This window comes from Pseudopodoces humilis, chromosome 25 (assembly GCF_049639895.1).
Source record: "Pseudopodoces humilis isolate 2021_Gansu_Grassland_sample_001 chromosome 25, ASM4963989v1, whole genome shotgun sequence".
Taxonomy (NCBI): Eukaryota; Metazoa; Chordata; class Aves; order Passeriformes; family Paridae; genus Pseudopodoces; species Pseudopodoces humilis.
This window is the reverse complement of record NC_142224.1, coordinates 3,112,526-3,128,873: the sequence shown is the minus strand read 5'-3', so window position 1 is coordinate 3,128,873 and position 16,348 is coordinate 3,112,526. Positions and strand designations below refer to the sequence as shown.

The following is a 16,348-nucleotide window of genomic DNA, read 5'->3' as shown; positions in this document are numbered from 1 at the left end:
CAGCAGAACACGGATCCGAGGTTCTGCTTATTGAAGACCAACCATGTCATCTTCCTGTGGAAAATGGGAGTTGGGAAGAGAGCAGCAGTCATCAGAGCCAAGAGCCAGGAGTAGGCTGGAGAAGGGAACGGGAGAGGGCGTGAGCAAGCACACAGAGAAATCATTTATGACAAGACTGAAAGCAGCTCTCGTTTTAAGAACATTTCCTCCGATTTTACAGTGTAATTTTTACCTTTTTTTCCGCGTGCATATAATTCTAGCCCCGGGTACAAACCGCAATTGTCTCGCTAATGCGCTGTACAGAACACGAACAAATGAACGCTGCAGGAGCCTGGCTGCAGGCACCCAGGGAACATCCCCAGCTGCCTGTGAGCAGACCCAGAGCTCACAGCGATCCCACTGCCGTCATTCCAGGTGGGAGAGCTGCGGCCGGCCCCCGCCAGCTTTGAAGCTCTGCAGCAAATCTGTCAGAACAAAGGACGCAGCCCCACAAGGGGGGAAAGGCACTCAGAGAGGCACAGAGATGTGATTTTAGGAGCAGCCCTGGATCACAGGAGCAGATCTGAAAAGACTTCCCTTGTTAACATCAGCCCGAGCAAGCACAGGCTGCCAACCTGCGCGGGGAGAAGCGCCGCAGGGTTCAGGGGAGATTATTTTCTTAGGAAGTGCACCGGGGAATTAAAGGGAGCCCAAGTGAAGTCACAGACAGATAAAGATGAAAAGCGTGACACACAGAGCTATTAGGAAGATGCCAGTATAAATGAGCAAGGGGAGAGGGAAGGGAGTAATGCTGTGTCAGAGCAAAGAGGACAAAACCCACCCTGGCTCATCCCAGCCTGGATTCCTGACCAGGGCAAGTCTGTTTAATAGAGCAGAAACGAGACTTGACACGGAGGGGTTAAAAGATTACTTGTCCTGGGGGAGTTGAATTAGCCACATATCTGGGAACCAACTTCTCCCAGACCCTGACTTGTTTTTCTCCTTAAACATCATCTGCTGCTATTTTTAGCAGAGAATTTTCTCAGCCGAGTGCTCCCAGTTGAGTGCTGGTCAGAGGCCCTTTTCCCAGGGAGACACAGGCCCAGCAGCACGTGCTGTTCCCTGCTTCAGCTCAGCTCTGTGCCACTGTCCTGCCATCTCTGGGCTTCGTGTGTCACACTGCCAGCTCTCTCCTGAGGCACGGGGACAGTCCCCACCCCTCATATTAAATACCCTCAAAAAGCCAGGGGAGGCTACAAAGCCAGAAACAGCTAAAAGGGGCAGACTGGACTTGGTAACTCGCCTGGAGGCTTTAGCAGCATGAATGGTAAAAAAGGTTGGGAAGGAGATTGAAAGAAATGATTAGGCTGACATTAATAACAGGATCTGCTTCTCAGGACTAAAATCTATTTGGATTCGTTCCAGTTCCTCCAAGGGAAACCATGGAAGCCTTTATTGTTCATAAAAGTTGCGACTAAATTAGGACTATATAAACCTTAAGGAAATACCTCTCAGAGGACAACCCTGCTGGAAACAAATGAGGTAACTCCCTTCCTCTTCTCTGCTTTTCTTGGGGCCTTCATTCTTCCTTGGCCAAAACCCCAACCTGTCCATCAGTCCCTGGCTCCTGGCTGCTCAGCCTCCAGCACTGCTATCTCTGCCTGGCTGCAATTAGCAATGTGTCACTGGATGTCTGCACTCTTCTCAGAGAGGCAACGCTTGTAATTCCTTTTATCTACAACTTGACTTAATACCTGCCTGCCAGGGATCAGCACAGAAATCAAAAAGCCAGATCAGGGCACACGGGTGGACAAATTGAGTCAAGCAGGAGCAAACCCTTGGCTGCTCTGTGCTGATGTGCAGCTCAGGCTGGGGGACCCGGGAGGATTGAGCTCTGTGGATGCTGGGGATGCACAGCAGAGGCACAGTCAGGAAGGTCCCTGTAACAATGGCCTCTTCTTGGTCAGTGTATCTGTTCCCTGTGTGTCTTGGAGTCATGTCAGCAAACCAAACAGATTGGGAACATATTTGCACTCCCCACAGCAGTACAGAAGCCAGCCCTGACACAGAGGAGCAAGCTGGGCTCTTGGCTGCTCCATGCCTCGGTGCCAAGTTTCCAGCTCTGCTTGAAACCTGTGGCCGAGCCCTGCTCTGGCAGGAGGAGAGGACAGGCAGGGCTGGGAAACCTCAGCTCACACAACCTGGCAGCTGCTTACAGGACAGGGGAGCCGGGCTGAGCTCACCTGAGCTCCTCTGAGGCTTCCCAGGCGATGCCAAACCTGGCACAGTGTGGCTTTGCCCTCCTCATGGCCACGCTAAAGCAGCTGGGGCCCAGGGCAGCAGGAGCCCAGACAGCACACAGATGCTGCTCAAGACCTCATCCCTGTGGCAAGAGCTGCCTGCAAAAAGCTCCCCCAGCCCTGCAGGGATCCCAGGAGCCCCGGATTTCTCTCCTGACCTTCGTGTACGCATTCCAGCACGTGGCGCTTAACCTTTGAGGCTCCTTTGAAAATGCCAGCGCCAGCGTTTCACGGATGAGTGTGCTTCCCCTCACATCTGCCCCCTGTATCAGATGCTGCCAGCGCCTCTCTCTCCTGGCTCTGCTCCCAGCTGAAGGACAGACAATAGGCATTTGAATCCAGTCTCCACTTCCCCTCCCAATCGCCCGGGGAGATGGCATATCAGAGGCAGCGCTGAGAGCAGCGCTTGCCAGCCAGCCACAAGTGCCTCCAGATCCCAGCCTACCTTCCCCTTCCCTCCCACCACAGCCCCACCACTGCAGCGCTCACTGGGCACCCAGGCCAGCTCCTCCACCCTCCCAGGGGTTCTTCTCTCAGCACTCTGCTGCTGCCAAAATCGACTGGATTGTCCTGGATTCCCAAGCCGCCGGCCACAGCAGTGGTCAGTGGAGCTCTCCTGGAGCTCCCTGCAGTGCCAGCTCATGGAAACACACCGGCCACCTCCTGTGGGTGCGTGCTGAATGCTGCTACCTTCCCAAGTGTCCCCAGGTGAAGGTGTGGGCACAGAGCAGCCACACAGACCACACACACACACCACGGATCGCTTTCGACCAAGAGGGTCTGTGGTGCAGAGTTCTGACAAGGTTTATTGGTCCGCACCTCAAAGCGGTCCAGGGACAAAACACAAACTTGGGTTGAGGATCCAGGATGATATAGAGGGAAACAGGGCAGGATCTGAGGGTCAAGGGCCAATGGACACAGGGAAAAATGGTGCAGAGGCAGGGCTAGGGGCTGGGAACAACAAATGGGAAAAGAGGGGTGGAGAACAGCACCAAACTGAGGCAAATGGGGATTAAGGGATGGGAGAACATTTTAGAGAAGATTTCTGTAGGGTAAACGGGCTGAACTGGGGTGACATCAACTCAGTAATCCAATGGGAAAACAAACTTAACAATACATTAACATCTGACTGCGAGGACCTGTGGGAGAGAGGCCTTCTCTCACCTCAGTCTCGGGAGGCACTATTTGCTGCCTCCTTTCCATGACTGGGGTATAGGGACTCTTTGGGCCTTCACAACTCATCCTTTTTCTTTTATTAAGAAGGCCTACGGCACAGTTTTCTACAAAACATGAACCAAACAGGGAAACATAATTATAACAATAATTCTGCGGGGTTAAAAAGGCAAACTTAAAACTGAGTGACTGGGGAGTTAAATAAACTACAACTCCTTGTACCCTCCCTGTACACTCCTGGACCTCTCTTGCTCACACTTGGGAGCCTCTACCTGTAATTAAGTGATCCAGGTTCCACCTGCAAGAGGTTCAATCAGAGTCTGGCAAGAGCTGTCCTGGATTCTCCTGAAGAACCATTTTCCATCTTTCTAGAAATAGCTCTGCTTCTGGAGCCATTCAGCCTGTTTGGCACCATTCCTGCTGCTTCAGAGATAACAACAGAGAGTGAGAAAAACCTGTCTAGACACCATTTACCTTCCATGGACTCCCATTGCCACATCAAAGCTCCTCTTCAAACAAAACTGCAAACTGGCCAGGTAATACACCCCAGCCCTCCTGTGCCTGCTCCAGCCAGAGGCAAGGACTCATCCCATCATGCTCCAGAGTTTATCTTTAATCCAGGCCCTTCTGACAACAGGAAGAGAGGTAGGATGAAAAATCTCATTACAGGCACATCGACAGAGGTCACCTGGCTTCCCACTACCCAGCTGGGGGCTGCTTCCCTTCTGCTCAGTGCCCAGATGCAAGCTGAGATCTCACCTGTCTCCTCTGGGCAGGCTGCAATCCCCCAGCTCCTCTCAAAAGCTGCCACACACTTGTCACACTTGTCCCTTCTGCTCAGCTGCTGCACCCCTTGCCTTCCCAAAGCCACGTGTGTGAATGCTGGGCAAGCTTTGCTGCAAGCTGGGGATCACAGAATATCTTCCTGTGACACCCAAGGGAAGGGAGGCCAGCAGCCAGCTTGCCCACCAAGTCACTGTCACAGCAGGACAAAGGCACGGGAGCTTGGGTAGATGCTCAGGGTGCCTCGAAACCAAGGAGAGGATTTCAGGTTTCTTGAGCACCATTTCTTTGAAGTCCCTGCTGTGGGGAAGCACCTGGCACTGGCATCAAGCACTGACCCCATGCAGCCACCACGAGAGCAACATCTATCTCATTATTTTAATCAGGGTCCTTTGAAATACCTTCTGTGTGAGAGACAGCTAAGAAAATCCCGTCTGGCTTTATTCTGTCTCAGGCAGAAACAGCCTTTATTTAGCAAACTGCTGCTAACAGCTCTGTCTCATTAGTCAGTGTTTAGGGAACCAGGCTGCAATTGTTCTGAAGTCTGGCATTGCAGAAAGAGCCTTGATAATGAGGTCTACAGGAGACGATTCCTCCTGACAGCCCCACAATGACCTAGAAATCCTACTTAATTCCCTGTCAGGGAAAAGTGCTGAGTAACAGCGAGGTGCAGAGGCACTGGGGGCTGATCCGAGAGGGAGCTGCAGCCTCTGCTCACTCCTGGGGCTGTCCAGGGTGGCAGAGCCAGCCCTGCCCAGCTGCAGCAGCTCCCCAGAGAGAGCCTGAGGGGCAGAACCATGGGGCTTGCTGTGGGAAGGTTTGTAGCTCATCTGTGAGAGACTTGGCACCACGCAGAGAGCTGGGAGCAGAAGTCCCTGGTAACACAACGGGAGAAGGCGTCTGGAAAATGAACAGCAGCACCTGGATCTGGGCTTTTCAGGGCATGAGGATCCTCCTCTGGATCGTGCTTGCCTGAAAGCTGTGCCAAAACCCTGCCAAGGAACCCCCTGGCTCAAACTGCTCCACTTTTACCTCTGCTCCTGGGTCTGGCACGGAGCCTGTGCAATGCCCTGCCGGGGAGCAGCCCCTGGGGCTGCACAGGTGCCATCCCCAGGCCGTGGGACACACGGTGTGTGTGCCCTGGGGTGCTGGGGAGCCCCTGACACCTTCTGCCCCAGCTTTTTCCCCGTTCCCTCGGAGGAGCAGGCAGCAGGCTGGGGCAGGCTTGGCCCACAGACACCCCGCTTTCAAGTGGTTTGCTCTCCACAAGCAGCGTGTGGACGTGGCCAGCAACCTCTGGGCTGGGTGGCCAAAGGCCAGCTGGGCCAGAAGGTGAGGCAGGGGGGATGCAGCAGGAATGTGGGCTGGATACAGCTGACCTTGAAGACCACCCCCAGCACAGACCCTCACGGGCACGTGCTTGCCACCTGTTTCGGGCAGCAGACGAGGGGCTGAGGCAGGAATTCTGGAGCTGAATGCAGAGTCTGTTCAGGAGGGGTCTGGAGCCTCCCACCCATGTGAGGCTGAGGGTGCCTGGCACAGGAATGCATCTCAGCCCATCACGTGCTGTTTAAAGCACAGCTCAAATGTGCAAAGGACTGCTGCAGATAAAAAAAAAAAAAAAAAAGAAAAAAAAAAAAGAGAAAAAGAAAGAAAGAAACGTGCAAATGAAATCACCAGCCGAAACAGTGTCTAGAGACAACCCCAGCCAAGTCCCTCGAATGTCAGCAGCAGAAGGAGGGCTCAGAAATGGAGAACCCGGCTCAGTCTGTGCCGGCTCTGCTGGCACACACAGAGGAGCTGCCTCAGAGACATGAGGAAAAGACATATGCTGAGAAGGGAAGGCCCAGCTTTATTTTACCAGCCTCTGTTCCCACCCGAGATGTGCTTTAAAGACTGCCTTGCAAAGTAGGAATTAACTCCAAAAGTGCCTCTGCATCTTCCTTGCTGTCATCTCCTTATCAGTTATCTCCAGCCTGATCTGAGCCAGAAGATGAAAGGATCCTAACACCACTTATCTTCCCACTTAAGAACATGCTTAAAAGCTTGCTCTTAAAGAGCAGGACACTCAAGCCCGGGGAAGCAGCTGTAAATTCTGCAAATGGGCTTCCTTGCATTTCTTTGAAGGAGCTACTGCTTCTCAATGAGAGGCAGAGATACCAAGAGGAAACTCGGGAGAGAGGAAAGAGGGAAGCCTTTATAGCCAAGAGAGTCTTTGCCTCATGTCCAGGATGTGGAGCTGAGTGACAGATGTGAGACTTATGGCATGTGTGCCTCACAAGTGACCAAGGATGAGCCAGGAACCAAAAAGCTCTTGGGAAATACGGAAGCAGCCAGAATTATGCCGTATTTGTCACTCCAAAACCATGCTCTCCTCAGGACTGCGCAGTGTCACGGCCAGCAAAGGTTAGGGATGCCCTTGCACGCTGCAGGCAGAGCTGCTGCATCCAACCCTGCTCCAGAACTAAGCCTCGAGGCCAGGACCTTTCCCAGACAGCCTCGTGTCTCAATTCGACCCTCAGCTCCCCTCCTTGTACAGCTGCTTGTAACCACAGTGAACCCAGGCCCAGCTCGCTTTTGTCATTTAATAGCTGAGTCAAACTGTCAAAACAGCCAAACAGGATCTGTTCCAAATATTTGCAGAAAGAGGAGGATCAAGGAGCCTGCAGCAGAACACCAGGAGCCTGCCCAGGCGGGGAGAACAATCCCTATTGTGACCAGCAGCAGGATGCTGGTGGGCGATGATCACGCCTTGGGACGTGGGGAAAGAGTCCCCAAATCCTCCCGTGCTCAGGAACAAACTGGAATCTGGAGTCTCCTCTGCCCCCTGGCAAAGCCCCAGCCCTGCAGGATGCTCAGCCCTGATCACAGCTCAGCTGTTGGCCTGGAGAACCCGAGGAGCAGTGGGAGAGGGGGGTACCGGAGTGCCTCGGGAGCTGCTGCCAGCCCCAGCACGGACTTCAAAGGGCTCATCTCGCCCTGCTGCGTGGGAGAGGACGGCTGTGTGTTGGCCAGGCCCACCAGAGCATTTCTGATGGCAGCAGAGAGGGTTTGGTACCTGGTGTAATCCCCTCCAGCACACGCGAGGCAGCTCCAGCAGGCAGAGCTCCGCGCTGCCCTGAGATTTATGGAATGCTGAAAACTGGCCAAAATGAAGGGAAAACACCTGCTCCAGAAGGGTGTTTACCAACTCAAACAGCCAGTTCTGCTTGAGGGAGAGCCCACGAGGCTCAGTAGGCGATTACAAGGCACTCTGCCAGTTCAAAGGCAACTCCCTCAGCTCTGAAGGAGATAAGGCATCACCTCCCCCAGAAATCAGAGCAGCCCCATCCACATCCACCACATGCAACCTCAGCAGAGCAGCTAAAAGCAAAGAGGGAGGGAAAGCAGCATGTCCTGTGCCTTAGGAGCCTCTAGATCAACAAGGAGATCCGTGGTGGGTGAAGCCAACCTGTTCCACAGCTCATGTCTCCAATCCCAACAGCAAAGCATGGAGCAATCACACTGTCAGGGCCTGCATTAGTCCCACTTGGCTGGGACCTGAACACCTCAACAAGCCCTTCTTCCAAGGGCTCCTACAGGCTGGGGAAGCCAGGGCTAGAGCAGAGGTCCGGAGCACAGAGCTGGGACTTCCCTTTCCAAGATGCCCAGGACCTCCCTAGCACAGAGCGGATGTTTTCCAGGCTCTAAAAATAATCAGCTCCAAACAATGTGGTGGGCATAAAGCAATATTTACCTTCAAGCTTTTGCTGAAGATCAATACAGAAGAAAAAGATTAAAGCAAAGATTTAAGTGTGTTTTAAAAATAGCTGTTGGTAAGTTCCCTTTGAGGGGATAAAAGCTATTTTACAGAAGCAGCAAGAGCTGCAGGACTCTGCAACACCTTCCCTGCCGTGTGAGCTGCCGGAAATCATTCAGGAGAGTGTCAGCAGCCAGAGCCTCAGGAGGAAGTCCATTAGCAGGCAGCAATCTCCTTAATGGACCCTGGGGTACATGGGAAAAGCTGCTGTGGACACAGGGGCGCTTTCCAGCTCCACGACTCACACAGCCAGTTATCATCCCATACTCCCAGGAACGCTCCTCATCTTTATGGCAGCCTGATAGCCCCATCAATTAATCTTTTGGGGAGCTTCCAGTGAGTCAGGACACAAACTGGGACAGTGAGTTTTTGCTTTTCTTTTCTCTTTTTTTTTTTTTCTGTCAGCCCCCAGCAAACAGCCGTGAACAGAAGCTGTTCTGTAACACAGGTAACAGCAGCAACATCCATCAAACCTCTGTTTTCCAAGGATAACATCCTGGCAAAACAAAAAAAATGCTGTCTCCGTGGGTGATTTTGGGTCTGAAAGATCTTGTACATTTACACACAGACAAAATCATTAAGTTCTCTGCTGTGCTGCTACCTCCACTCGAGGTCTGAGAGAACACACAGCCACCCCAGAGGGATGAAAAGTGGCAGGAACCTTTCTACTGGGAATAAAAAGCAGGACTGCTGTGCAGAGCTCTGTTTCTCTGTTAAAAGGGAAGCCTGGCTCTCAAAAGAGCTCTCCTCCTCGACCTTGCTTGCCAGCCTTATTCTGTGTCGCTAATGAAACACAACTCCTGACTTCCTTTGGATACTTGGGATTTTCATGGGCTCCTTCAGCCACCACTGAAGCACCTCGTGGTTGTACATCTTGAGATATACTGGGCAAGAGTGATAAAAATGGCAACTCAATTAGATGTCTCAAAGGGAGAGAGCAGGGAAGTCAGGTGCTTTCAACAGACCTGAAATTTTAGGAGTATTTTACTCCCACCCTTCAAAACAGAGCCCAGAAGTGTCCTGATTTACATCCTCTCTGTCAAATACTGGCCACTTATATAAGAAATTGCCCAAAGTTTATTAAGGCAGGGATTTTCAGAGGAGGTCATGGGCATTACAACCCAGCCTAGTAATAGGAACAAATCCCTTTAGATTTCAGTGGATTTCTCCAGATCAGCAGAAAATCTTACCTAGGCCACCGAAATATATTTTTAATAGCGTGATTAAAAATCTTGAAATAGCGCTGAACATTGTCCACTGCTGCCTTTTAGCCACGTGCCAAAGACAGAGTAAGTCCCTGGCGTGCTGCAGTTTAAAGCTCAGTGTCTTCAAATGAGCCAGCTGTGTCCAAACAAATTAAGAAGGACTCTTAAAAACCCCACTGATCCCACATTTGAGTTGTAATAATCAGGTACATTGGAGGCAGTAGGTTCGAGCGTGTTCTGGCTTTAACTCTGAAATCCCTAGGATTTATGACTTGAAAAAAAATAAAAGAAAACCTTAAGCATTATCTGAACACAATTTAATTTCATCTACTTCATCTATTGGTGCTCTGAAAAACCTTCATTTCCCCTTGTAACTGAGTCTTAAGCCCTGTGCTCCAGCCCACGAGGGGCACCACTACCCAATACCTGGGATTACTTCGACTGACAAGCAATTCTGGCATGACAGAACAATTCCCACTAATTTTTCCAGCTTATCTGAAGGACCCGTGGGCTGTCAGGTTGCAACATGTATGTGGCTTAGTTTCTCTTTGATTAGCCAATGCCAGCCCAGAGCTGACTGGACTCTCATCTACAGGTCTCAGCATTTTATAGGTGAGTTTGTGGGAATCTGACCCAAGTGCACTCTCAGAAGGTGGAGAAATTTCCAAAGTATTTGTTGTTTTGGGGTGTTTTTATTGTTTGTTGGTTTGGGGTTTTTTTTTTGTTTGTTTGTTTGGTTTGGGATGTTTTGTTTTGTTTTTTTTGTCAACTCCCATTTATAAATTTTGCTCCTGCCTCTGCTGCTCTTTTCTCTGCCTGTTTTCTGGTTTGGAATATGCACCTAAAGCAATTCCCTCCACTCCCCAACACAGCAGAGAAGCACCTTTGACAAGGCACTGAGGAACTGCAGAGGAACTCCCTCTCCAAGCCTCATTTTTTGTGTATTTTCTGAGACCTTTGAAGGCCTGGCTGAGGATGTTGCTCTGAAGAACAGGACTCCAGCTCCATTTGCAGCTGTCTTGGTGCTGCCCTCCCTGTGCTGGACAGCTGAAGTCCTGCCCTGGAGTCACACAAAGCTTCCTTAGAGTGACAACAAGGCCATCAAAGGGATAGCAGGACCTCAGCTGGCTGTCCCTGAGCAGGAAACCTCTTTAAAATACACCTCCTTCAAGGTTTATCCCCCAAAGAAGCAGCCTGAGCTCTGAAATGAGTTGATTATCCCTGAGACCAGTGTTCTGGTGGGACTCCATGAACTCCTCGCTGTCCTGTTCCCCACAGATTTATTTTGGTAAGCCTCCACAAAAAAAACAACTGAATCTCTCCAAACAACACCTCTCCCCTCAGGTTATTCCTGTTGCTGCTCTCAAGGGGTCACAAGCAAGCAAAGACCTGAGCTTTCCAGCCAAAAAAAAGTCCAGTTTTTATGTTATTATTTATTCTTCTGAAAGTGAAACCTGTGATTTCCAGCAGGGAGTTGGAGAGCTGTGACCCAGCAGGTATTTCCTCTGCCCCAAGCCCAGCTATTGCCAGAACTGCACCCAAACAGCAATCCAAGCCCTTTGGGGGAAATTTCAGGCCGCATCCAGAACATTCATTAGTGCAATTAAAGCCATTAGCTGGTTCTGAGGCCGCGTCCTGACTCAGCCAGGGCCTGGGGTTTGTTGCACACGCCCTGAACTCCTCCACTGCACAGAAGTGATGTTTAGTGTTTGGCTGGGTTTTGATCCTGCCTCGTAAGAACACGATACTCCCTGAGGGTTCTGAGGGAAGCCAACCAGCCCTTATCAATCAGGAGAAGACGCTGCAGCTCAAATTCCCGTCGATAGAGAAGCCAGATTGAGAATGTAATTATCCTAATTAATTTTATATCTGGAACTCATCTCCTTTCACACAAACAGCAGTTTCCAAGCAGGCCACCGGCTTTTTTTTGCACAGAGCAGTGTTTTTATCTTCTTGAGGGGCATGTTGGCAACACAAGCTCCTGTTGTGCAGATGAGGACTCTTGAGGACTCAGGATCCTGTTGGCCTGTGGAAATCTTTGCCTTCGCTAACTCCCTCCCACCACTTCTGGCTGGGAGTTCACGAACCTTCTCCGGATCATCAGGGCTTGATGCAATCAAGTGTGAAGCATTAGCTCTAAATATACAGCTGGGAGGCCAGTTCTGCTTCAACACACAAACACTCATGGCAGAGGATGAGCAAGCAGCCAGCCCAATTTGCAAGAGAAACTTAACTAATAATCCAAGCAAGCTGCAAGGAAAGCAGGAGGGAGTAGGGGCTGATCATTGCTTTGCCCTTTGGAGATGGCTAAAGTTAGGGGCAAGCTGGCAGGAGGCCACCCACAGCTTTTGTCCTTGTTTGTGGAGCTAAAGGCAGCGGCTCATTCCGCCTTATTTACTTGTTTAGGTGATTTTTTGGCAGCTCCAAGTGTGTCCCTGGTGCAAATCCTCCGTGTGTGGACAGATAATTGAAAAACAACTGCAGCAGGCCAAGAGACCCAGAATTCAACTTGTACAAGGAAAATAAACACTGAAAGAACCCAAGCTCACAAAGCAGAGCAACATCTCAGTCCACAGACTAAAGCAAACACATTTTACTCTTTGAATCTCCTCGTGTTTCAGCAACCAAGAAATTCTCGGAAGCATTCAGGGAAAGAGGGAATGTGCTGCTGTCACGTTCTTTGTCAACAGCTGTAAAGGAGATGTGCATCCAACCAATCTCTGGTGGCGATGCCAGACCCCACTTGCCCAAAAAGGAACACCAAGCCCTTCCTAGGAATTTTTTGAAGATGTTATTAAGCGTCTGATTTTGGCAGGGCTCTCAAAGCTGTTTGTCCCGGTTTTTTACTGCCTGTTGAAAAGAAAGCGATACTGCAAATACTTCCCATCAGAAAATACCAACAAGCAACTTATCACCACTGCAAGAGAGCTAACAACATTTCCACTGAGTGGTTTTTGGCACTGACAGCTGACTCAGAACAGTTGTTGGTGGCTGGGACAGATGGACTTCATATATTAAAAAAAAAAAAAAAAAAGGAAATGAGAACTTCTACTCCACAGATTTTAAAAAGCCTTTTGCGAAATCCAACCTATTACCAAGCCCTCAGAATTAAATCAAAAGGAGATTTGAATATAATGAGCTTTAAAACTGAAATGTGCCTGGGACTTGCCCGTATCCCCCATCAAGGACTACATCAGCCTGTTCTATTTTCATCAGGAAATACTTGAGAGTTTTGGGAGGGTCTCCACAGCTCTGCCCTCAGCCCAGCATGTGAAATCCTCTAAAATCCAAATATTTGTTTCCACGGGGAAGCTGGCAAGGAGAGACCTGGAGGCAGAACTGATGTCAGTCGTAAGCCCCACTCCCCATCAGTGCTGCCGAGAGCTTCCACTGCTTTAATTATGACCATGGCATTTCCCTGATGTGCAGAATCTTTAGAGGCTTTCAGTGCCCAGAGCTGGGAATGCACTGAATGCTCCATGCTTCACTGGCTCCCATTCCATGGCAATGTTTTAAGGCCAGGATCAAGAACAGGGGTTGTTCTGGCAGTAACACACAGGAGGAGATATCCCCAGCTCGCAGCACTTGGGAGTCAAAGCAGCACCTCAGAGTCTAGAACAGGTCAGATTTGGGGTCTCAGCACCCTGTGAGCTTTGTCTCTTTCTTTTCATGCCTTTTTTTTTTTTTCCCCTCCCTCAAGTAATCAGTTGGCACAAACACATCCCTCCAGTCACACTCCCATCCCACTATCCAGCAGCAGCCCTGCAGGCTTCAGTTCATGTCTAATTTTATGTACTGCTGACAGCATATCCCTATTTTAGTGGGGTGCCCCCAGAACCTCAAGTCAGGCATGGTGGAAGAAACCTTTTTAATCTCAACCTCACTCTGCCCAATCTTTTGGGCTAAATTTAAACTTCAATCAACACAGGATGAGGCACTTTGACTTTGAATTTAATGGAAAGCAAAGCCTGGTACCACTGGGCTCACTCACCAGGTAGATGTTCTCAGGCAGAGGTGTGAAACCAGTGAGGTTTGACTGCTTTAAGAACTATTGTCTGTCTGAAGAAACGCAGAAATATCTGGAGTCCATCCTTCCTATCTTTTAGGCCAGATTCAACAGGACACTTGGGCTCTGCTCACATAGCACAGGAAGGAAATGGGGCACCTTTCTATCCTGCAGCTCCACTGAGAGGGAAAGTGGTGTTAAGTCTGTGGTTTTTCCCATTCAAAGGGAGCAGCTGAATCCAGAGGTAGCACCGGGCAGACCGTGTGATGCTCCAGGATCAGGCACTCCTGATTTCTCCACTGAAGCTGTTTCTGCTCCAAACCACAGCAAAGCAAGTGAACAGCAGAGCGTGGAGCGCGTGACAACCCTCTGCTTGTTGGGGATGGGTGTCAGAGTCATCTTCGCACCCCTCTGCTGACTGATTGGGTAAATAGTGCCCAAATCTCACTTTATTTGAGACCCAAAGCGACTCTGCAAGTTCTCGGGAGTCACTGGAGGATTGTTTTTTGTCCTTAAATAAACTGTTTGAAATATTTCCATTCACTTCAGCCTTTGAGTTGACCCAAAACAGTGACTGGTGAGTGTGTACACACTCAGCCCCCTGTATTTCAGTAGTCAGCTGTAGGCTGGCTGTCAGCTAACCCCACTCCACCCCATCTTCTCCTCCTGCCATCTGGGCAGAGGGGGGGAGGACAACGCGAGCCCACCGGCTGCTGTCCCCCTCCTCATCCCCCCAGCTATTAATAGCCAGACAACAAATGAGCCCAAATTCATTCCTGAGCGGAATTGGCAAATGTTTTTGCAATTAAAACTGCAAACATTCATGCGGGGCCCCCCGAACAATAGGCGCCTGTGCGTGGTCCTGAATAGGCACTAGTGTCCGCCCTGCCTGCCTGCCGAGCCTGCACATTCCTGGCACCCTCAGCCCTGGACCCGCTCCTTGCTGAGCTGGGTTTTGGGATGTTTCCCCCTGTTCCGTGCGTGTGTGCGTGTCCCACACTCCCTACAGCATCCGGCGGGTCCTTGCTGCCGGCCGGCCCCGGCCTGGCCCCGTGTGCTGTCCTGTCCCCATCCCGGCGGCTCCCGCGCTGTCCCCGCATCCCCCGCGCTCGGGGCAGCGCATCCCTCCCCTCCCTTCCCCGGGGCGAGGGTCGCGGCAGCGCATCCCTGCCGGGACAGGGGCAGGGGCAGGGGCAGGGGCAGGGGCAGGGGCAGGGACAGGGACAGGGGCAGGGACAGGGACAGGGACAGGGACAGGGACAGGGACAGGGACAGGGGCAGGGGCAGGGGCAGGGGCAGGGGCAGGGGCAGGAGCAGCGCATCCCTGCCCTTCCCCGGGATCGCGATGGGGACAGCGCATCTCCCCCTTTTCCTGGGACGCCAGCCGAGGCAGCGCATCCCTCCTCCTTCTCTCACTCCAGGATGGGGACGGGAGCAGCGCATCCCTCCTCCCTCCCTGCCCCAGGATCCCGACCGGCCAGCGCATCTCTCCCTTTCCCTGGGATCGCAACTGGGGCAGCGCATCCCTCCTCCCTCCCTGAGTCCGGGATCGGGACGGGAGCAGCGCATCCCTCCTCCCTCCCCGAGTCCGGGATCGGGACGGGAGCAGCGCATCCCTCCTCCCTCGCTGACTCCGGGCTCGGTCAGGGGCAGCGCATCGCGGTCCCCGGGTGCTGGGCCCGGCGGCGGGCGCTGCGGGGCGGTGCGGGCGCTGCCGGCCGGTACTCACCGAGCAGGGGCAGGAGCAGGAGCCGGAGCAGCTCCGGCCGCCGCAGCGCCATGATGGGGTGTGCGGAGCCGAGCCGAGCCTGCGCACTGCCCGGGCGGCGCCGGCCCGGGGGCGGGGGTGCCGCCGAGCCCGGTCCCGGCTCCGCGGGGGCACCGGCCGGGGGCGGGCCCGGCACGGCACGGGAGGGGAGGGGGCACGCACCGAACCCCCGGGCAGGGCGAGCCCCCGGCCCGCCGCGTGGGACAGGGGATGGTCCCGGCGGTGGGACCCCCGTGAATGGGGAGAGGGAATGGTCCTGACACTGGGACCCCCGTGAATGGGGAGAGGGAATGGTCCTGACACTGGGACCCCCGTGAATGGGGAGAGGGGATGTTCCTGGCACTGGGATGTCCACACAGTGAGAAGAGGGGCTATTCCTTCCCATGGGACCCCCGGCGGATCGGGGGAGATGGAGAGCCCAACAGTGAGACCCCCGGCGAGTGGGGAGAGGGTCGGTCCCGCTAGTGGAACCCCCAGCCGGCGGGGAGAAAGAGTGATCCCTCTCTTGGGACCCCCGTGGGTGGGAAGAGAGGGAGATCCTGGCAGTGGCACCCCGAGAGGGATGATCCCCCCCGTGGTGCAGAGAGGGGCCGGTCACAACCGCTGGCTGAGCTCTGTGGAGAGAAGGAAACTCACCCCGAGTAAGGCTCTGAGACGACTTTAATGTTTTTGAGCCAGGATATTAGCGACATTTTGGTTATGAAGCCCATCCAAGTTTTGATCCAAAGTAGGTGTTTCCCTTTGTATTTAATAAGAACCCCTAAAAAGATATTTCTCTGAGAATTTGCTCTAAAAAGCCAGCTCTCATTGATCTGTGAATTTCACTATAAACTTTCAACAACTTAAAGTAAGCAAGAAACAAACAAGCAGCTGTGCAGAGAATGCTGCTCTTGAGGAACTTCCTGAGCCATAAAATCACAGACTGGTTTGGATTGGGAGGGACCTTAAAGATCATTTAGTTCAAATCCCCATGGGCAGAGACACCTTCCCCCAGCCCTCGTGCTGGACCAAATCCTTTCTGACACAGCCAAATGTTTGATTTAGTGATTTTTGCCCTGAAAAATGCCTTTGCACAGAGAGCATCCCGAGCTGCTGTGTGGTCCTCAAAAGTTCCCCAGGACCTTTTTCTTTGATTAACAGAAAGCAACAAAAATTATCAGCGTGGGACAGTGGCCCCAGACAGAGCGAGTTCTGTGTTAATGCTGGCTCTTGCGTCACTGCCAGCAGAGTCTGATGAGGATGTAATTAAGAAGCTGTTGAAGATCAAGCAGCTGGAATGAAAGCCAGAGCTCTCCTCTGCTCTGTAAACCAGCTCAGCAGAGCTGGCAGAAGTTA

At 52.2% G+C, this 16,348-nt stretch overlaps 1 protein-coding gene across 1 annotated transcript in view; it reads right to left on the bottom strand.

Annotated features, from left to right (window-relative positions):
- The window catches only part of JAM3 (junctional adhesion molecule 3), a 31,650-nt gene extending 16,609 nt beyond the window's left edge, over positions 1-15,041 (bottom strand). The window contains exon 1 of the mRNA XM_005528501.3: positions 14,975-15,041. Coding sequence (XP_005528558.3) covers positions 14,975-15,026 — 52 coding nt within the window. The 5' untranslated portion in view covers positions 15,027-15,041. The remainder of the gene's footprint in view (positions 1-14,974) is intronic.
- Between the last annotated feature and the right edge of the window lie 1,307 nt (positions 15,042-16,348).